Source organism: Talpa occidentalis, unplaced genomic scaffold (genome assembly GCF_014898055.3).
Source record: "Talpa occidentalis isolate TD23 unplaced genomic scaffold, MPIMG_talOcc4v2.1 talOcc4.15, whole genome shotgun sequence".
Lineage (NCBI taxonomy): Eukaryota > Metazoa > Chordata > Mammalia > Eulipotyphla > Talpidae > Talpa > Talpa occidentalis.
In genome coordinates, this window is record NW_023601543.1 from 83,965,720 (window position 1) to 83,987,635 (window position 21,916).

Consider the following 21,916-nt stretch of genomic DNA (forward strand, 5'->3'; position numbering starts at 1 on the left):
ACGCTACATGCACAAGAATCACACGTTCGCCTTGGTCTCTTTGGGCCCCATCCTCAGTTGTCTAGTGCTTCCAAATTTAAAACGAGAAGTTGTTCTCTATTAAATCATCTAAGCAGTCCACATTGTATTTTACAAGCAGCCAAACAAGAAATGAGTGTTCTTTAGATTGCTGGAAACTACTTGTGTTTTCTTGCAGCTACTCAACCTGGTCCACCAACCACAGTTCAGAGAACTTTCGCTGCAGGTCTGTAAAATATCAAGCTGAGAGTAAATATTTGGAAACCTTTAATCACCTGAATTGACAACACCCAGGCAGGGAGCAGTGGACGTGACCGATGACCTGCTAGATGAGACACTTCTGCAGAGGGCGACAGACTGTTTGGGTGGGTTGTGAAGCCAATGTGCCTCCCGTCCCCACCGCCTTCATTCTCTTCCTCCCAGCGAAGACACTCTACCGTGCTCTTAGGCTCGGACTCCTCAGATGGACCTGGTTTTAGTTCTTTGTGGTTCACTGGGTGTTTACCGGCTCAATGGAAGAGGACACTTCTTGACACTTCTAGAACCAAAGCCCATTGAAAACTTCTGTGCAGCCTGCAGTTGAGTGTGCTCCAACCTCTAGCTAGTTAATGAATTCCTATTCTGATGTGCAAACACACTGCGTTTAATTTGAGGGGAAACAGCTAGTTACCAACTTGGATGCTTCGTGGGGCATAGCTGTTCTGCTTTGGGACAATGAGATGTGGCTAATAAGTCTTTCAGAAAGAAAACACCTTGAAAATGAAGAAGATTTGACTTCTTTTAACTTCTGCCTTTTTGGTAATTTTATATGCCTGGCTATAATCATGAAGTAGGAAACATTTTCAGGTACCCCATGTAAACACATCACCCCATCAAAACATTACTCCACAGTGATGATACAAACCACGAGAAAAGAGATTTTTATTGAAATGTTTCAGTACAGCATTGGAGGATCTTAAAATTTTATCTTCTAAACCCACAAGCACTGCAAATGATTTGCTCCTGCATCTAGTTGACAGAGTTGTAGAAGTTGACTAACAACATTTAAGTTGGAAGTTTAACTTTGGTATGTTCATATCTTTATCTTTTATCTCCAAGATGATTATTTCAATACTAACTCTATACATCCCTAGACTTTCCATCTCTTGGATGAAATGATTACCTTTAAATCAACAGGTTTTAGTTATGTTAACTCATATGCCAGGCTGTCTACATATGCATGCTCCTAACTACATTTGCATTTCCCTAAGCATCAAAATTCCAAGAAATACAGATACCATATTTATCAAAAATAAGTCACAGAGCATCTAAATAGGCTCTTTATACATCTCAAGTCAACTCTTTCTAGATAGTCAGTTTGTGACTTTACCAAGTTACAGTAGGCATTTTTCTCAAGAGCCATTTAAAGGTACAGCAAAATGGTAGTTTCTGCAGCAACTAAAAATACTTTTTAACTTTAATTCAACCTCTGTTGCAGTGAACATGAAAGATTGCTATTCAAGTTTCTTGGTGACATAAATACATTTGTTTTTCACCTGTAAAAGAATTTAAGACTAAATTTAAAACTTAAGATTTAAGTTTTAAGATTCAGCAGAAGGGAGCGACTATTGTTTCTTATTCCCAGGCTTTATCTGTGTAGCCAAATTCTCACCTTTTGGGGCTGAAGAATTCTGTTGGTTATCGACCCACGTGCATAACATAAAATTCACAGAATCAGTGTGCCCTGTGCCAGAGGTGGGGACATCTCGCTTAGGAGGGTGCCGGAAAGGCTGTCTAGTATACACTGGGGAGACTATGTGAACATTAGTACGTGCAGCCGCTGACGTACTTCTTGCACACAGCTTTCATGTAACAGTTTTAGTTAAATTCATCAGTTGCTTAGATGACTTACTACTTCGGATCACAAAAGGCAAAAAAAAAAAGTGAAACCAAACAATGAAGCAATGTTTAAATACGCATTTGGTGGCACTCACAAAAATTCATCTTTTTACTTACGTTGAAAGCAAAATAACGATCAGACTACTAAATTTGAGAGGACTCAGGGGAGTCTTTATTTTGGTGGAAAGCCAAACATGAATTATTGGAAAAATGCAAAAAATGAGTGCTAAAAATACGTAAAAGAGGAAGGAGATAGGACATGAGATGGGGCTCAAAGAATTGTGCTCCTTAATTTCTTGAGACCACTTGTGTGACTGAGCTCAAAGACGCCATCTCAAAATGGTCGCTAAATCAGACCTATCGCTGAACATAATTTTGGAATCTGAAACCATGGCCTTTCAGGTTAAGTGATAGTTCTACCAGTGGAATTAAAAAATACTGAATCGTATTGCCCCCCCCCATCTGTCTAATGTTTACCAAAAAAATTAATGTGTCAGCGTCCATCTTAGGCTACATAAAATTTGGTCCAGATTAAGCATAATAACCAAAATGATTTACTTACAAAAATTCAGAATCTATGGTATTATAAATTTCCTAAGGTTCACTGAGAATTAAAGGGCTACTTTTCTATAGGGTTTTACCCAAATGTCCATAGGCATTATCATTACATATTTACACAGAAGGATTTCATCTGAAGTCACCTTTGGCAACCCCGCAATATATAAACTACAAACTTCCACACTGGAATTCCATACCCGAAAGCTGTGGCCTCAAAGTAGTGACGGAACAGAGGAAAAGGTGACCTATCAATGTAAGTCAAGGCGACGAAAACATTTCTCACTGAAGACAGTTCACTGACAGATTAAATAACCACCGCCCTTCCCTGCAAACTGGAACTAAATGGTCTTGCGCTTCAGAAAGGGGGGATGGATCCCCGAGTATACAAAGATCTGATACTTTTGCGTTATCTCCTAATTGCTGAGTCCTAAAGCTAAAAAAAATCAGACAAGCACATGTGTCAGAAGCCAGGGCAGGCTCACTCCATGTTGCACGTCCTGGACTTAGAGGGGGACGTGGCTGAACAGGTAGGACACCGATTCTCCGTTGTGAGTCCTGCGGATAGCCTCAGCCAAGATCATGGAAATGTCGATCACCTAAACACAAGGAGAAAACAAGAGGTAAGGAGAGGAACGTGGAAAATCTTGGTCATGTCTTTAATTAAAAACTTAAGTCACAGAGCTTAGAAACGATTTCTCCAGCACACAAGTCGAGCTCCTCCTCCCTCCTCACCCACCCACCATTTTGGAGGAGGCAGACAGCGGGGGTCCATCTTCAGATCACAATCTGGGGGCCCCAACCCGTGTGGAATCTTTGGATGCCAGATTTCAGTGCAAACTCAAAGACTCTTCAGAGCCACTTAACCAAAGGAGACATCCTTTCCTTGAGGCATTGTTTGTAACCAATTTCAACCATGATATGGAAAGATTTCCTCTCTCTTGGTTTCTGAAACCAGTGACTGCATTGTTTAAGAGCACAGCTGTGTAGGGGCCTCCCTGGTGGCGCAGGCGGTTGAGCGCAGCGCTGTGAAGCTGTCCGCAGCCTCTGCAGTGTGGGTTCGATCCTGGCTGGCTGGCGAGATTCCCACATGGTGCGGCAGACCTCTCCTGTCTCGCCTGCTGCTCCCCTCAGCAGTGTATTTCGTCAGTCTGCCTGTTCTGTTCCCCTCTCTGGTGAATCCTCTTACCCTCCTGCACATCTGGCCTGTACCCCAGTTCTTGTATAAATAAATAAATCTTTTAAAAAAAAAGCACAGCTGTGATTATTCTAACTCAGGAGTCAGCAAAATACTTTTTCCGTGAAGGGACTCAATATTTTCGGCTTCACAGACAAGACTCAATCCAGTCTTCACAGTGGTGAGACAACAGTCAATACATAAACGAATGGGCAAGGCTGTGTGCCACTAAAACTTTATTTACAAAACCAGATGGTGGGCTGGGCTTGACTGGTGGGGTATAGGTAGCTGACTCTTGACTACTGCTCATCAGACAGGAAAATATAAGGCACCACCATTTTCACCATTTTCAAATTTATCTCCTTGTGCCAAATGAATTTCTTTGCTCTCCGACAGATTGGAAATCACAAAGCAGACTGCTTTGCCTTACACCTTCATGCTCTAAGTAAGCATAGACACAAAGGCTTCTAGCAGGAAATGACTTGCTAAAGTTCACCAGGACATAGAGGCAAAATGGGGACTCAAATATTTTCAATTTATGTCAGGCCAGCTACTGTCAGTGGTTATCACCAATTCTGCCAAGCCAGGAGGAACAAAGCTCTGAAGACGCTTAGCGTAGCCTACTGCTGATGCACACTGATTTGTACCCCCTTGTTTTTGTTACGGTAAGAAAAAAAAAAAAAGCAGGTGTATGTACACATGGGAACATAAAATTGATCACTTATTTTAAAGCAGATAATTCAGCAGTATACATTCCCAACATTGTATATGCACCGCCAGTATCTATTTCCAAAGCCTCTTCATCATCCTGAGCACAAACTGTGTCCCCATTAAACACAAACTCCCCCTAAACCTCCCCCAGCCGCTGGCCCCCACCATTCTACCTTCTGTCTCTGGGAGTCTGACTATTCGGAGTCCCTCATGTAGTATTTGTCCTTCTGTGTCTGGCTTCTCTCACTTAGCTCACTCTTTCCAAGGCTCATCCCTGCTGCAGCCTACATGAGAACTGCCTTTCCCGTAAAGGCTGCATCATCCCATCGTATGATTAGACCACACTTTGCTCGACCATTCCTCTGCCAATGGACATTGGGCTGTTTCCATCTTCTGGCTACTGTGAGTAGGTGTGCTAGGAACATTCCTGTACAAGTTTTTGTTTGAACACCATTTTCAAATTTGGGGAGTATGTATCTAGAGGCGGACTTGACCACACACAAACAGCCTGTTTTGTACTGTTTTTTTCTATTGCGCTCTGATTCACCTACTATTTTTACCTTTGACCTCTGCTGGTCCAGGCCTTTCTCTGAGATCTAAAGTGAATTATACCCTCATGTTAGGAGAAGCTGCAGCCTCTGCTGGTATCTGCCTTAGCCAGCAGTCACACACAGAAGGCTCGATGCTGGCTTTTGGGACCAGAGGCCGGTGTCTCATGGTTTGGTTCTGCCTGCTGTGTGGCTAGTACCTGAATCTTGGAGCAGTGTCTCATTTTGTCCTCTTGTGGAATCGTGTTTGTGACAACCACAGCCTCAAAGGCCGCATTGTTTATTCTGGAAATAGCTGGCCCAGAGAAGATCCCATGGGTAAGGATGGCGTAAACTTTGGTGGCCCCAGCCGAGAGCAGCCTGTAAAATAGAAGATTTGAAAAATGAAGTGTACATGCATATTCCTGAAACATTCTTCCCCAGTGTGAATTTAAAGGCAAAAAGTGTGTTCCATAAAGGAAAACACGAAACCAATTTCACTTACATATACTGGCCTCACACAGGTCTTTCAAGGTATGTGCTGGCAAAATCCTTTGTATCCCATTAAGTCAGGACCATTGATTGGTGCCTGGGCCCGGATAATCCTTTGTTTGCAGCCTTCCTGGCCCTGACCCGCTAACAAAGCCCCCCCTCCTCTCAGCTGTGACAAGCAACAATCTCTTCAGACACTGTCCGATGTCCCCCTGGGAGAAAAACGGTCCCTGCAGTTTTGCCGAGAACCACTGGTGTAAAACCAACATAGCCAGAATATCACCATTTTGAGGTATAATCAATATCAAAATAGTAACGAGGTCTTTAATGTTCCTTGTTTCGCACTCAGTCTCTGAAACCTGGTGTGTTTTACACTCTCAGGGAATCTCGGGCCAGGCTGGCAACATCTCCAGCACCCACCGCCACACAGGCGGGGTCGTGGCTCCCACCCCAGACAGCCCAGCTCTAAAGGATCCAGAAGCTGCTGGCCGAGGAAGGCACAAATGAAGCTGAACAGAAGTAAGCAAGGGCCCCCTAGACCCCCAAGACTGATTCTTTCCTTCAGTTTCAGGAGAAGCACCTTATGATGCTTTAAAAAATGCACTGAAGCCAATCTTGGAATTAAAACCAGGCCACAAAGGACTGAGGTTTTCATGCCCAGGAGAAAAAAATACACAGGCCTAGAATCTTCTTTGGTCTGAAAGGCCACTACTAGTGCATCAGCAATCATTTGGAAAAACAGGTGCAATTTCTAAAAGCTAATGCCTTTCCCTTTCTGAGTCCTCCAGTGTCCGAAATGGCCCCCCATCTGTGTACTTGTCTGCAGCGTGGCAGATGGTGCCACAAGTGTCTGCCATGTCGTCCACGAGGATGGCTACACGGTCCTTCACGTCGCCAACCAGAACCATCCGGTCCACTTCGTTCGCCTTCTTCCTCTCCTTGTGAATCAGGGCGAATTCCACATTTAGCCTGTCGGCGATGGACGTGACCCTGAGCAAGGACATAGACGTGAACACGGTTAAGAGAAAAAACCTTGTCGAGTTGTATTTTAGGAATGGATCAACCAGCCACCCTGAAGATGACAAAAGCTGCAGGTCTCACCTGTCAAGCTATCCGTGGGCTGAAACATGGCCGAAGAACTAAGGTACTGACATTACTCTTCCCGCCTCCCAGACTCTGCACAAAAAGCAGCTGGGGCCCCAGGGCCTGTGGGGGAAACAGCTGAGCTCTGGGGCTGGGGGGCAGACAGGAGTGGGCCCGGGACAAGAGTGGGGAGATCTAGCCATTTCAAGTACTCAATGGCAATATCACAAACAAGCAGGAAATAAAGGAAAATATCCCTGCAAGCAGCCTTCTGGATTGCCAGAACATTCCTATGCCCTGAAAGTAACTTCTTTTCCACATATATAACTGAGACTTAATATACATTCCTAACAAATGATGCTGAGAAATTACTGGCAGAAAAAGGTGGAATAAAACACAGAGCTTGGTTTCCATCTTTCTGGAGACATGTTTGCCAGCGTGCATGCGTGTATACATGCGTGTGTTGTGTGTGTAGCCAGCCCTAGGAAAGGCAGATACATACCACCCTAAATTGTTCATAATGGTATCACTGATTATAGATACTTTAGAAAGTAGTTACTATTTTCTCCTTTATAACTTTCCAGATTTTCTATAGGGCATATCGTATGATTATATAATCAGGGGAAAAGAGAAAAACTGCAAATGCAATCTCAATGATTTCCTTCCACCACCTTCCACACCAGTTTTACGCTAACAGCGACTACCTCTACAGCGGCGGTGTGACTCCTAAGCTTCGTTTTGGTCTTAACTGTCCCGTCAAGTTTCAAAGTCTCCGAGAGAGACCTCTTGTGGAGACAGTGCTTTACCAGGACTGAATCAAGGTTCAGAAGCTTTTTCGAAGGCAACAAGCTCCAATTCGTCAGATATTTTCTTTGGTAAAATGGTACTTTTATTATCAAACCACAGATACTATCAATGCCATGAATCCCGTGTCACCTGCGAGGCTAGTCCGCCAGCGGAGAACAGCTTCCTCCAGAACATGAGGACAGTGACGACCTGTAGCAGACACTTTGGGGAAGGGAGAGGAGGTGGCCAAGAAATCCAAAAGGTGTGCCCCCAAATATCTTAACTTTCCTGGCGGAGGGGACAGGGAGGTTGAATGACCGCCCCAAAGGGGGTCTGAACAAGACGGTGTCTCAACGCGTGTATCTGGGCAGCAGCTTGGCATTTTTCTAAAGGAGGGTCAGCAACCTGATAGGGGACCTTAGTATATAATAAAAGATGGTGTCTCCAACCAGTAGGGGAAAGATGGATTGTTCCATAAATAGTTTTAGACCAATTACGCAGCGGGGGAGGCGGGGAGTTAGTTTCTTACTTCATGTTCCAAAGCAGTTTTCAGACAGGACAAAAGTGGAACGTGACAAATGAAAACTGCAGCCCTTAAAACACATGAACTCTCGAGGAGAGATTTTATGAGAACTGCGAACCCGCCCTAAGCCCGGAAACCGTCAGATGAAGAGAGAAACACGACTACCAAGTCCAGCAGAAAACAAACATACACAAAGGGACACAATGAAAAACCTGGGGAAATATTTGCAGAACACACACATAGGCACGCACACATACACGCAAAACCAAGGTGTGGCCTCTCGCCTGTGCAAGAGGAAGAGAGCTCCGGCAACGGGTCAATAGGCAAAAGGGAAGAACAGACAGACCCCCACAAAGACACACTGACCTTATCCACAGCAACGGGCGTGGACAGGAAGAGCCACCATCTATCACTCATCCGATTTGTCAAATAACTAAGTCTGCTGATGACCTGTGCCGGGGGCCTGTGCAGAAAGTCACCAGCAGCCACACTGCGGGAATGCCAACAGGCCTGTCCTCTTTGAAAGAGCAAACTTTGGCACTGCACATCAAAACCAAAATGGTTTGTGCCCTTACACTCAGCTCAAATTGGACTTCTAGAACATCTCTGCCTTGTACAACGACACCCACAATGACAGCAAGTGTAGTGCTGCAGGGCTGGGTAAGACAACAAGCAACAGTACCGGCGCGTGAGGACGGAGAGACCAGGTAAAGGAGGTCGTGAGGGAAGCGCACGGTGAGTGTGGCCCAGCCGCACGGTGTGAGGTGGACCTGCCTCCCGCTGTGCGATCAGGGCGAAGGTGGAGCAAGTTTCCTTTAAGGAGCACAATGAAGTGTGCACAGCATTGTCCTATCATTGTGTGAAATAAAAAGTCCTATGTTTGAAGAACATACATCTGACACTGGACATAACAGAGGACTCAAAAGAAGAAAATAGGGGACATGACCCTCTGGCACCGTTTGACCTTTTGCTCAGAGCATGTATAGTTTTAGACTATGCATAAAAATACAGTTGGGATTGGAAAAGAGGCCGCACGAGCTGGTGCAATCTATTCTTCTTTGGGCTTATTAGCTCCAGTCATCTTTTCTGGTTAAAACAGGAAATACACCAGATGCAGAGACCATGAAATGTAAGACTCTCCTGTCACAATGTCCACAGAGGCAACTCCACAGGGACAAAGTAGATTAGTGGTTGCCAGGGCCTGGGTGGGGGGGGGGGCGGCTGAATGGGGAGTGACTACCAGTGGGTACAGGTTTGCACTGGGGCGAATATACGAAATCGATCATTGAACTGGACACTTAAAATGGTGCATTGTAGCCATCTTATTAAACAACAAGCTGGACTTGACGCGCGTGTACCCCCAGCCTACCAGCTCACCTCTAACCTTCTATCAGGCCAGCGGGTTCACCATATTTGAAGGTAGTTTCCACTGCTAGACTTAAGTTTCCAAGTGCATTTCCTGCATGTTACCTGCTCACATAGCCCTAGTCTTCTGAAGTGCAGAACCCCACTGCGCTGCAGCCTGACAAACCTGGCAAATCTGCCTTTGTGGGGCATGGGGCTGCTTTATGCCGGGGGCTACCCTCCATCCTGTTGTGGCCTGGCTAGGGTCTCTGCAACTTAACCTTCCACCTTCTTTTACAGATTTTTTGTCTCCTTCCTGCCAACGGCCACTTCCTTCCGCATTCAGAGGCCTGGCTCCAGCTGTCCCCGGTTCTTCCTTCTCTTCTGTGCTGGGAACCTAAGCAGTCAGGGACAGCAGCTTAACCACAAGGAGATGGTCCAGGGATCGGGGCCTCTGCTCTCTGAGCTGCTGCTAAGTGTCTAAGTTTGAACTGAGGCCCTTAATTGGCCATGGGTGGGGAGCAAGCCGAACAGGGGCCGGCACTTGCATTTAAAGATGTCCTGAAGTCTGAGGGTTACTGGTCACCCCCACTGCACATCTGTGAGCAGCTTGAGTCACGTCCTCGCTGTTTCCCATAAACCCAGCTGCTCAGTAAGCACCCCACCTGTGGAATTCTCCCTCTTCTGTGACTTGGCAGCCTGGGACCAATGTGGAGCTGAATTTTCTCAGCACAGGGACCCCCACACTGCTCAAGAGCAGCGGTCATACATCAATGCACCCGGCACAGGCTCTCTGAGGTTGCACAGTGACTATTTTCTCCCCCATTCAAAAGGCCCTTCTTTCTGGAGGCCCCTGCATTGGCATGAACTGCCCCGAGCCACCAGTCTCTTCTGGCATCAGAGAGCAATCCCCCAGGCCTCCCGCGCCTGGCTCTGGCTGTTAGCTCCTTCTGGATGTCCCGGCGCCACAGATCCCTCCCTCTCCTGGTGTTCACACACAGATTCACTTTTTAAAGTTCTGCTCTGTTCCAGTTATTCCCAGGTGTTTGCAGTGGGAAGGACTTGGTCAAGTGCGTTACTAACAAGCTTTCCTTTCCAATCAGGCTCATTACTTTTTAAAATCAGAATTTAAAAAACTAAAATACACTCAAAGGAAAGATGCTCTCTGCTGAAACGTGTGTTTCTTTCATGAGTGGTGAGATGGTAACAAAGACCTGCAGGCTTCCTACCTGGCTCGTTGGTAAAATGAACTAAGGAACTGAAAACACGCCTCCTCCTCTAGCCCCTGAGGAGAGGAAAGGCCACCCAGAAACACAGTGTCCCGCTGCAGGCCCAGCCGTACCTTTTGGCGCCGCCGGCGTCGGGGGACACGATGATGCAGTTCCTCCACTCGCTGATGTTCTCCCGGATCCACTGCAGCACTGCAGGCTCCGCGTACAGGTTGTCCACAGGGATGTCAAAGAAGCCCTGTGGGGAGAGGGCCACGCTGCGGGCTTGGCTTCTTTTTAAAAATAAGCTTTCATTTAATAAATTTGGACTTTTTCATTCAAAAGAAGCCTTTTTTTTTTTTTTAAGAGAAGGGGTACAGGCCAGAGGTGTGGGAGGGTGAGAGGATTCACCAGAGACAGAGCGGGGAACAGAACAGGCAGACTGACAAAATATACTGCTGAGGGGAGCAGCGGGTGTGACAGACGAGGTCTGCCGCACCATGTGGCTTGCTCCGAGGCCGGCGGGGATCAAACTGGCACTGCAGAGGCTGCGGACAGCTTCCAGCACTGCGCTCAACCACCTGCGCCACCAGGGAGGCCCTCAAAAGAAGCCTTTCTAACAGATTTTCTCCATTGTAACAGAATTGAATCAAAATTAATTCCAGGAGCATAATTTAGCCTAATCATTTATCTTCGAGGGCACATTCTGTTATTTTTATGGTCGCTTGTATTCTAAGAAATAGGAGAATGGCTTTGCAGGGCAGTGGGGGAGCAAAGTCTGCTGTTTCTTAAGCACCTTATTGTAAGCCACATGCTTCACATTCATTACATAGCGCCATGCGGCCCCAGAGCAGTCTGGCTGACTCTACAGATGAAGGAACTTGAGTTACAAAGTTAAAAAATAAAAAATACATATACAACTCTGCCATTCTAATTATTTTCCAGACATTGAGATGGAATTATGTAGTTCACTGCCAAGAAGCCATTCCTTGTGCCCCCAAAATGGACGAGGGCGGGCTGGGGGTGGGCAATGCAACACAGAATTTCACTTTTAGTTTCAGCGATGATGAAAATCCAAGAGAAGTCACATACACCACAAACATGAGTAACGTTACTGCCTTTGAAAAGTATTTAACCTAATAAAATCATAATACCTCCTTCAAAAATGATTCAACAGGGAGCTAGGGCTTAGCCGCTCCCTCTAAGCCGCTGGGCACAAGCCAGGGCAAGAAAGCAAAGGCCGGCACCTGGATCTGGGAGGCGTGCAGGTCCATGGTGATGATGTGGTCCGCCCCGGCCACAGAGAGCATGTTGGCCACGAGTTTCGCAGAAATCGGAGCACGACTCTAAAACACAGACAGGGATTTTATTTCAGGCAGAGAAAAGACAGACATTTCGGTTCCTCTCACTAAGGCCTGAGAAAACTCAATGGCAGAGGACTGACTACATGTTAGCAAGGAAAACTGTCAATAATTGAAAATGCTTGAATTATTAATATTAGTGAAAAGGACAGACTGTCACAAAAAGATGTATTCATTCCATTGTATTCACCAAACATTTACTACGTGCAGGTACATCACGCATACCAGCGTGAACCAGCGGGCCTGGCTCTGTATAGCATCAAAGCCAAGAGTCAAACACGTATACATGCCCTAGCACAAGCTTTGCTCCCACATCTCCCTACACCGTCCTCCCTGCGGTCTGCACCAGGTCCGCTCCTCCCTCTTCTAGAGAGCCCTGTGGGCCTTGCCCTGCACCCCCGCGGCCGCGCCTCACTCCCCACACTTCCCCCTCTCTGCTGAGCCAAGGCAGTTAACCCCCAGGTTGGCCTCCAGTCGCCCAACTTTAAGGCACTCTGAAATCCTGAGAGAACTCATCTGTCCCTTCTAAGACACCACATCGGCTAAGCATTTGCTTGCCTTCGTACCAAGTGCTGAAAGACAGACCTCAGAAGCACTGGGAGGTTTGATGTCAAAGTCAACGGCAGACTACATGTCCCTCAAGGACACAGAATTGGTTTTGGAGAGTTTCACCTCGCCCCCAGCACACAGCTCCAGCCTATGCACATGCTAGTTCTTCCATAAATATTTAATAATAGAATCTTTGTAACTCCAAGTTTCCAAGGCTTAGTTATTAGCCTCACTAATTGTGAGAATTATTTAGTCTAACACAATTCAGGATAATTAAAAGAACAAATTGGTGCTCGACTTCTTTGTAACAGAATCTGACTTGCAATAGTATCCAATTTTAGGGTCTTCCTATAGTTTTATAACCGGCAAAAAGATTGCTATGTTCTCACTCTCAGAGGCATCAAGTAATTCTTCCTTCTGGGATCCAAACCACAGAGGTAATTTCCAAATTCATACTTTCTGATTCCTTCTACAGGCCTTGCTTACTAATTCGGTTTCTGTACTGTGTTTCATAATTTGGCTGATTATACCCATAATACCCAACTGAATGTTACAGGAAGAATGATTTACAAATTAACTACTTCATAGCTTAGAAGGAGAAAAGTTATTCTTGCCTTTCAACACTACAGTTAAGGTACAGTAGACAAAAAGGAAAATTCTGACACCCCTAGTGAAAAGTGGAGAGAGAGCAAGAGTTTACCCATCAGGACAAAGATTCCAGATCTTACGGAATGCATCGGCTGCTGTCCTGCTAGAAGTACAGATCTGACTTAAATATTTACAAAATGGTAGAAGTTTATATGATATCAACTGTCCTCAACTCTTCTAGTTAAATAAAGAGTCAATTTTATTGCTGAAAAGAGAACATAACTTTGGAAATGATTTTGAAGAAAGTTACGAGTCTCCCCGCCACCTGAGACGCAATTCTTTCCAGCTTCCCCACACCAGGCTCTTTTTGCCAGCAAAGCAAATTAGCAGACTTTGCGTGTCCAGCAGCCCAGCAGGGGACAGCCAACTGCGGCCCATAGGCCAAACCCAGCTCACCACCTGAGCTCCGACATGCTTAAGTCCCTTGTCTCCCTCACTTCGACAGCTTCCAGACACAAAGCCAACCCCACTTGATCTAAGGAAAGCAATGAGCAGTTAGACACAGCAGCAGCAGCAATAGGAATTAGACAAAGGCCACCTTCAAATGACGGTGCAGCCCCCTTTTCTACCTGTTCGGTGAAGGAATGAAACTGTTCCTCTCCAGACCTGAGTGACACCAACATGTGTCAGAAATGATAGTGCCAGAGCAAACCATGTGCCCTGGCCACCTCCAAGGTCAGTGCCAAGACTACAAACCTATAGAAAGTTGCCCAGGACAGTCATGGTGGACACTTGTTTCCTGGCACAATTATCCCGAGAGCCCCTTTTAAGCCTTCAAGTGTCCTGGCTTAGAAGATGCATGGCAGAACACCACCATCCTGAAGCTGAACGAACTGTTTCTGCAACGTTCATTTATTAATATCAGTCCTGCTAGGTGCACTGGAGTGGGCTAGAGGGTGGCCCCCAGATATCAGCTCCTAATCCCCGAACCCTTTAAACGTTACCTGACTTGGAAAGGGAGCCTTTGCCGATGTAATTTCATTGAGAGCTCTGGGCTGGGGGGACTATCCTGGAGGGCTTCAATGCTATACATTTGCCCTTACAGAGAGGATTGTGGAGACAAAAGGGAAGGCCATGGGGAAAGGCAGGAGGATGGGTGAGGCCTCAAGCCAAGGACCCGAGGGACCCTCCCCTGGAGCCTCTGGAGGGACCACAGCTCTGCACCTTGACTTTCCCCTCTGGCCTCCAGAGGTGAGCAATGTTACTGCTGTTGCAAGCCACCCAGTTTGTCATCATTTATTACAGGAGCAAGGGCGAAGTGAACCAGCCCCCCATGAGCCCTTCCTTTCGCCCTCTTGTCTCTAACCATAAGCCAGCTTCCAAACTCAGGACTCCCCCCGCTGCTCTCTGTGCAGTCTCTCAGTGGATGCAGAGCCTTGCCACAGTGGTGTTGGCAGTGAAGGTCTTAGCTTTGCCCTGAGCTCAAGTCACTTCAAAAAGTCGTGGGATGGTCTGATCTGGTTAAAAACTCTAAGTGGCTCTGATGTTTCCAAGAAACACACAGCCAAGTGATTACGAGAAAGTAAAAGGAACAAAAGAAATAGATGGCCCCGCAGAGAAAGCCCAGCTAATGGCGGACGGCGGGGAAAGGGAGAAATGGCTGGTGGACGACACGGCTCCGCAAACAGGGACGCCCCCTGGGGTTTGGACTCCTCAGGATTGGCACAGGGCAGGTGGCACTGCAGGAGGTAGGAGTGGGGGGGGGGCAGCCCATCTCCTGCAAGGCCAGAGGCTGGCCCAAGCAAAGGGAAGGTGCCAGCCAGTGCCAGTTTCTCTACGCAACAGACCTCATTAAGAATCAAAATCAGACAAAGCCTGAAGATACAATCTTCTGAACAGAGGTAACTGCAAACAGGATACTCGGAACAAAAGGTGAACGTGTCTCAACATTTGCATCAGAGGAAGCGAGAGGGCAACTCACTTCACAGTGGGAAAAGGGAAAGAGGACTGTGTCAAGGTAAGAGGAGTAATTGACTCAAGAAGATGCAAAGTGCCAAAGGGAAAATCTACGAGAAGCAAAAGGAGGCCCTAATCACAAATCACAGAATCCGCAGCATGGAGTTCTGGAGATGGCAATTTTGGCGAGGAATTAACTGAGTAAGCCATGTTCAGCACAGGGCCTGCAGCCATACCGAAAGGGTTGCGTGTGGGTGTATCTTGTTCTATCCCCCACCACAAAGACACACAACAATTTCATCATAAGGAATGCCATAGTGTTTTAATACCTGCAAAACCCAGCTTTATCTGTACCATAGCGATAAACACTAACATGAGGACTGGTTCAAAGACAAGCCTTCGAAACAGCCAAGGCGAGAGCGTATTCACTTGGTCATCACACAGCAAACATGTTTAGACATTCTGAGGCGGCATGTGATGGGAACCAATGTAGCTGTTATCGCAGAGCAAATTTCCCCAACAGGACACACCTTACCTTGTCCTTTTTATCTTGTCGGGCGTATGGAAAACACGGGATCACTGCGGTCACCCTGGAGGATGAAGCAATCTTGCAGGCGTTGATCATGATAAGGAGCTCCATCAGGTTGTCGTTGATTTCTCCACAGCCGCTCTGGATGATGTAGACATCCTCGCCCCGCACACTCTCACCGATCTCCACGCTAGAAGAGGGAAATGCCTGCCGTTAACATTAAAATATATTTGTGTCGTGGGGGCACCAAGCCCACCTCCTGATCATTCGCCAAGACTCAGCATACAGCTGGACTCACAGTCATGATTTATTACAGTAAAAGGATGCACAGCAAAGGCAAGAGGCACACGGGCAAAGTCCAGGGGAAACCAGGTACAGCCTTCCAAGAGCACCCCCCCCGACCCAGTGGAGTCACACAGGACGAGCTTCATTTCCCCCAGCAATGAGCTGTGTGACAAGACACGTGAAATGCTGCCCAAGGAAGTTCACTAGCGACTCAGTGCCCGGGGCTTTCCTGGGGGTCAGTTCACACAGGCACCCTCTGCCTGGCACATACCAAGTTTCAGATTCCCAGGGCTTCAGTTTTAACCACATTCTTTATACAGTTTAGCACAGTGAGCCAATCCTATCGGGGTGGGGGAAACTCTTGCAAAAGCTCAATTCCCAGAGCCAGCTGGGGCCAACCTTGCAGACAGGACTAATTCATATACAAAGAGTTCTCAAATGCTCTTTAGAAATTTGTCTTGGGCCTGTTATGTTAGCTCTTTTCCGCAAAATATTTTATTTTATATTATCTATTAAAAGTTATATATACACATTGTATAAGAAATTAAGATTATTCTATAGGCTCATTATAACAAAGCGCTCAAAGGCAACTAATTTCACCTCCTGATATGGTTTGGAGATATTTAACTTCCAGTGTCTAGCTAATGTGTGTATTGCTTCATCTTGATTTTTAATTTCAGCACTGTATGCTGACGTCTCACTGTAACAGATGAGGAGCTAAGTCTACTTCCTCCCCACCCTGGAGCCTGCACTCTTGCCTTCTCATTTCCCCAGCACCCCAGCAGGTCAGTATTCTCACCAAACCTGAGGGTTGCATTTTAAATGTAGATGATGGTCGGAGTCGAGTCATAAATTTAAATCAAAGTTTAGTATTTCCCTTTTATCCACAATTTTTTTTTGGGGGGGCTTATTTTCCCTGGGGGACATTATCTTGCCTTTCCTAAGTATTAAATACAGATCTAAATCCTACAATGTCAGAAGCCTGTGCACAGCTGCTCCCATGGGGATTCCCTTCACCCCTCTCCTGTACTCAATTTCCTACTTTCTGTACCCCCTTTCTTGTTGCGTTTCTTTGTTGTGCTGATGGGTGTCCTTCAGTAGCTTCTTGAGAACAGTAAATAGGAGCTAAAATCTTTGAAAAGTGCATGTTGAAAAAATCTGTGTTTTTGAGTATAAAGTTCTGGGAGCGAGGCAGCCCATCGCTGTACGTGCCATCCATGGGGGGGGGGGGGGGGAGGGAAGCAAAACAGTGCCTTATGCCCAGTGCCCAGGCAGCTCCTTTGCAGGACACTGCTCAGCACCGAAGATCCGGCCTACCAGCTCTGCTCCACCTGTTTTGCAAAGGTGATGAATCTGTTGCAGCTACTGATATTAGGAATGATCTGAGCATAACACGAATTCTGCATTGGCTTACACACAACCTCTCATCCTGGGGTGCCCACACTGAAGTCAGCTGAGCGGAGTCACTTAGAAACACTCACTCCACACACACACAACGCACCCCACAACACACCTCAAAAGGATAGTCATAGCCATTCACATCTGGGGCCACAATTTGCTGCACAATTTCACATCATCCTAAGAACTCAAACACTGCAATCCTTCCAAGATCTACTTTAACAAGCAAGCTGCAGGCCTTTTTTGATGGAAAGTGTCATATTTATTGTAGCATCTGTATCTCTTTTAAACATGTGATATGTGTAGAGGTGTTTTACCATCTGGATTATATTCCTTTCTTCTTTTAATATGTCCCTGAGGAAATTCTGAGTGTTGTGCCCCTAACCCCATTTTACCATAAGCTCTGTGCTGACTTTGCATGGTGCGGTGATTTCTAGGAACACATTATGTCACACTGTAGTAGAACTGACTGTAAATGAAAGGCTCACCCAAAAAAGAAGTACACTGAATCTTATTTTAAAATTACAAGCACATAAATAATTAACCTAATCTCATCTCCCACTCTCGGAAGCCAATTATACCCAATAATACTGCTTCATTAAGAGGTAATTTTTTCTAAAGAAAATTTAAAAACAAGACTACACTTGGGACACTATATATATAGTAGTCTATCTGAATCAACAGAAGCTTCAAGTGGAATAATTAGAAGACAAAAAATGAAGTTTTTCAAATAGATATGACTGGAAAATGAGTTTTGGTAACAGCGCGTCTTATTCTTGCTACAACCGGAAACTAAGTCAGCCTCAGGTAGAAAGGCACAGACAGAATGCTACATACTCCCTCCCATCCAAGTTCTCTGGAGCTAAATGTAATCCCAAGGTGAACATTACAACTGAGGCGTGAAGTCAATTTGAATATCACAGTTTTAAAGAGGAGTCAACAATCTACAGCCACCAAGGGGAGAATGGTGTAGCAGGCACAGCAGCGGCCTCCGAAGATGTCTGTGTTCTAATCCCAAGAATCTTCGACTACATTAGTTTACACAGCAATGGGGAAGAAGCTGGCAGATAGAATTAAGGTTACTGTCAGGTGATCTCAAAATAAGAATTATTTCAGTGGCAAATGTAATTGCAAGGGCCCTTAAAAACGGAAGAGACAAAAGAGGTCAGAGAAAGAAATGTGAGGTCCGGAAGCAGGATCAGAGAGCTACTACGTTGCTAACTTTGATGATGGAAGAAGGGGCCAATAGACAAAGAATGTGTGCAGCCTCTAAAAGCTGGGTGAGCCATGGAGTGACTTCTCCTCTAGAGAATCCAGAAAGGAACCAGGGAGCCATGATGGACTTCTAACCTACAAACTGCTAAGATGCAGCAGCAAGAGATTACATGACCTACAAAACCTAAAATGTTTACACCTGGGCCCTTCACAGAAAAAGTCTGCCAACTCCTGGTGTGATGACTCTATCCTAGAAGATCAGCCTCTGGCCTATTTTTTCTCAGGAACTTCAACCCCATAGGACCAGCAGTCCAGGGGAGGACTGAAAATGCCCTCCCTGGGGAGACTGTCTTCCAAAGCTATGCCCACTACTCCAAGTAAAGATGATCACAGCTGACCTTTGTTCTGCACCTCTTGAAAACTGTGGCTAGAAGACAGCACCCAGTTGCTGTTCAGAAAGAGCATCTTTACTGTTCTCCAAATAAGAGGACTGATGAGTTTTTCTGACTCAATGAATGGGTGCAGTAATTAAGATGGCCACCGACTCTTAATTTTCTCCACCAAGATGCAGGGTCTACATTCCCTCCCCTTGGATCTCTTTACCAACAGGTGATAGAAGCAACGGCGTGCCAACTTCCAGGCCCAGGTCTTTAAACTGCAGCAGTTTCTACATCTCGTCTTTTGGAAACTTGCCCTAGGAACCCAGCATCCCGTGCTATCAGGCAGCACAACAGCCCCTGGCAACGCACTGAGGTGCCTAGTCATAGAGCTCTCAGGTAAAAGCTAGTCTGACTTCCAGCCATGTGTGTGCCAAGTTGGAAGTGGAGCTTCCAGTCCCTTCCAGATGCCAGCACATGGGGCAAAACCAAGCCTGCCTTGCTGAGCCCTGCACAAATGTCCAGGTGCGAGAATCAAACAGACATGGAGCTAAGTTCTTCAGTTCTGGGGTGATTTGTTACCCAACAACAGACAACCAGAACTTTGGGTCTCACAATATAGTCAATGACTTGGTGGGGATGAACTGACAGGGAGAAAGTCTTACAAGACTTTAAACACCATCATCAGTGCTGTGCTAAGATGTCATGGTAGAAATCCAGTGGTCTCTAGTGAAGCGGGACAGACATCTCCCTGCATATCTGAAATGATTTAGAGACGAGAAGGTAAAATCAGGAAGCCGTGTCCCATTAAGTAGCATTTTCATGAATGGGGAGGGGATGGGCGATGCCCTGGGACAGGGAACCAGACTTCTGACCTTGGCTCAGCAGAAGTCAGGAAGGACCTTTCATGAACTGAATCATTTTGTCTTCTTTGTGCCCGTGTTTCTCATGTCTAGGACCCACTGTAAAAGCAGCTCACTAGCACAGCACCTGGGTCCAGAGAGGACTGTTGGTAAAAATCAACCTGTGGACCTAGACAGCTCATGGGAAAGAGACAAGTGGGAAAGTTAACTTTTGATAGTCTAGGTATGAAAAATGTAAAATGTAACCATCTAAGCAATTCACAGACTTCATGTTGAGTGATTTTTGAGAATTCATGATTTCTAATTACCAAGTGGTGGTTATAAAAGACTCAAACCCCAAGTAAGAGGGAGACTTCTTTACATATAAACAATCCTCCATCAGAGTCTTCTGAGTTTCCCCCAGTAGCACATACAGTTTGGAGCAGAAATCCAATACTGGCTTCTCAATGGACTTCCAATCTAATTACTATGCTCTTAGCAGCACAGGAGCCTGCTGCTCTGAGCTAACATGGAAGGGCAACATTTATTTTCAAAATCCATCCCCTCCAGAAATTTCTCCTTCACCTATGACACCTCCTCCTGAACAGAAAAGTATTATTTCATTCTCCTGGTCTTCTTAAAGCTACTGAAACGTGAAGAGGACTAGCAAAAATACGGCAACAATGAAACCTAGCTACTTTATTGTTCTCCAGTCCTTGACAATCGTCCAGGACTTTGTATTAACTACTGCAAAGAGGAATTGTCTGGGTGAAAACACTGGGATTTACTGTAGCACCTGCTTGATGTGAACGGCCATCTCCCACCTGGATGAAGGGTTCATATATCCTAAAAAGCTGATCCGACAAGAAACACCATCTTCCCTGTGCATCTAACTCCCGGGTATCTAAGAAAGTTTTGCCTAAGCCAAGGTCATCCAAATCTCCCAGGTTTTCCTCTGGAAGTTCTCAGCTGGGTTTCACATTTATGTCTACGACCCACTTCCAGGTAATTTTTTCAGATGAGGGGGAATATGTAGGGAGGTTCATGTTTTTGTAGCTTGCACCAGTTGTTCCAGCAGCACTAGTTGAAAACGGTGGAACGGGATCTTTGCCAAAGGTTTAAAAATGATTAGTAACTGCGCACAGGGCGCTCAACATTTAAAGGGGGGGGGTGAGGGAATGAAACCAACTTGAAATTAGCCAAAAAGCTTTGTGGTCTGAGACAAGTGGAAAAGGAGCCTGTGCCGAGCTTCTGAGGGCCCCCGGCTGAGCTCCCTGAGCTGAGGGGACAGCTTCTCGCGGGCTGGAGACAGGGTCGCAGTGACACTCGAGCCATCGCTTTGCCGCTGGACACGGCGCAGCCCCAGAACCTCGAAGTTGAAAGTCCCTCGTCTCTGCGGCAGAACAATTAGAGGAAGCACAGGAGAAGCCAGCACGTGCGCCCCGACTTCTCATGCTCTTTAAACAGCATCTGGCGAGCGCGGAGGTCTGCGCCCCGGCCGGTCAGCAGGCACCCGGGAGCTTTGAGAACGCGGGCCGCGGCCTCGGAGCTGAGCCCCAAGGAGGGCACGCGGCGCTGGAAACGGTCCCAGGTAGATGCAGGGCGCAGCCGGGATGGGGACGTGGGCGGAACCTTCCCCAACACGCTCGAGGACGGGGTTCTGGCCGGCGGGGACGCGGGAGGCCGGGCGAGCCCACCCCGGGGCGTCCCTCCCGGGGCCCGGCACCGGCGCATGCCGCCCGCGGCGCCCACCTCGCCCCGCCGCCGCCGCAGCCGCCCCGCGCTCGCCCTTCCGGCTGGGGCCGCCCTCCTGGCTGCTCCCCCGCGCAGCGGCGGTGGCGCGGAGGCCGCGGCGTGCCCGTCCCGCCCCGGAAGGGGGAGCGGGCGGCCGCGGAGGGGGTCCGGGCAGGCCGGGTCCCGGCGCGGCCCCGCGGCCGCGCGCCCCGAGCGCCGGGCAGCGCGGCCCGACCCGACCCGGCCCGCACCTGGTCTCCTGGTTGCTGAACTTCTTGGTGACCACCTTGCCCAGCTCCAGGCCCAGCCGGTCGGCCACGCGCTGGGACAGGTCCTGGTGCGAGCTGCCGCTGAAGAGCACGATGTTGGGCATGGTGGGCGCGGGGCTCCGAGGGGCGCGCGGCGGGCACGGCAGGCGGCGGCGGCGGCGCGAGCGGGAAAGCGCGGCTGCTGGGCAGGGGGAGGAGCGCAGCCCTGAAGAGCACCCGGAGGGGCGGGGCCGGGGCGGGGCGGCCGGGGGCGGGGCGGCCGGGGGCGGGGCCGGGGCGGAGATGGGGGGGGGTCGGGGCTGGGGGTGGGGCGACAGCGCCGCGCGGGCGGAGCCGACGGTGAGAACGCGCCGCCGAAGGCGCGGGAGCCGGCAGGTCCCGCCGCCCAGCGGAGGAGGAGCTGGGGCCTGGGGGCAGGGGGCTGGGAGGTGCAGCGGGAGGCGGAGGCGGGCGCTGCTGCAGAGGACGGCGCGGGGGCCGCTCGGAGCAGCAGGAAGAGAGTCGGAGGCGG

At 47.8% G+C, this 21,916-nt stretch overlaps 1 protein-coding gene across 1 annotated transcript; it reads right to left on the reverse strand.

Moving 5' to 3' along the window:
* Nucleotides 1–888: 888 nt before the first annotated feature.
* Nucleotides 889–21,566, reverse strand: PRPS2 (phosphoribosyl pyrophosphate synthetase 2). Its single transcript, XM_037512713.2, has 7 exons — nucleotides 21,388–21,566; nucleotides 15,292–15,475; nucleotides 11,550–11,648; nucleotides 10,437–10,561; nucleotides 6,175–6,348; nucleotides 5,088–5,247; nucleotides 889–3,050 (listed from the first exon to the last, which is right to left on the reverse strand). The coding sequence occupies exons 1-7, from the start codon at nucleotides 21,507–21,509 to the stop codon at nucleotides 2,958–2,960; spliced, it is 957 nt and encodes a 318-aa protein (XP_037368610.1). The 5' UTR covers nucleotides 21,510–21,566; the 3' UTR covers nucleotides 889–2,957.
* Between the last annotated feature and the right edge of the window lie 350 nt (nucleotides 21,567–21,916).

Coding starts and splice junctions, on each gene's coding strand:
- PRPS2 (XM_037512713.2), bottom strand. CDS start 21,509: ATGCCCAACATCGTGCTCTTCAGCGGCAGCTCGCACCAGGACCTGTCC. Junction 11,649..15,291: donor GACAAGATAAAAAGGACAAG/GTAAGGTGTGTC, acceptor TCTGTGTTTTAG/AGTCGTGCTCCGATTTCTGC. Junction 5,248..6,174: donor ATCTGCCACGCTGCAGACAA/GTACACAGATGG, acceptor TCTATTTTACAG/GCTGCTCTCGGCTGGGGCCA.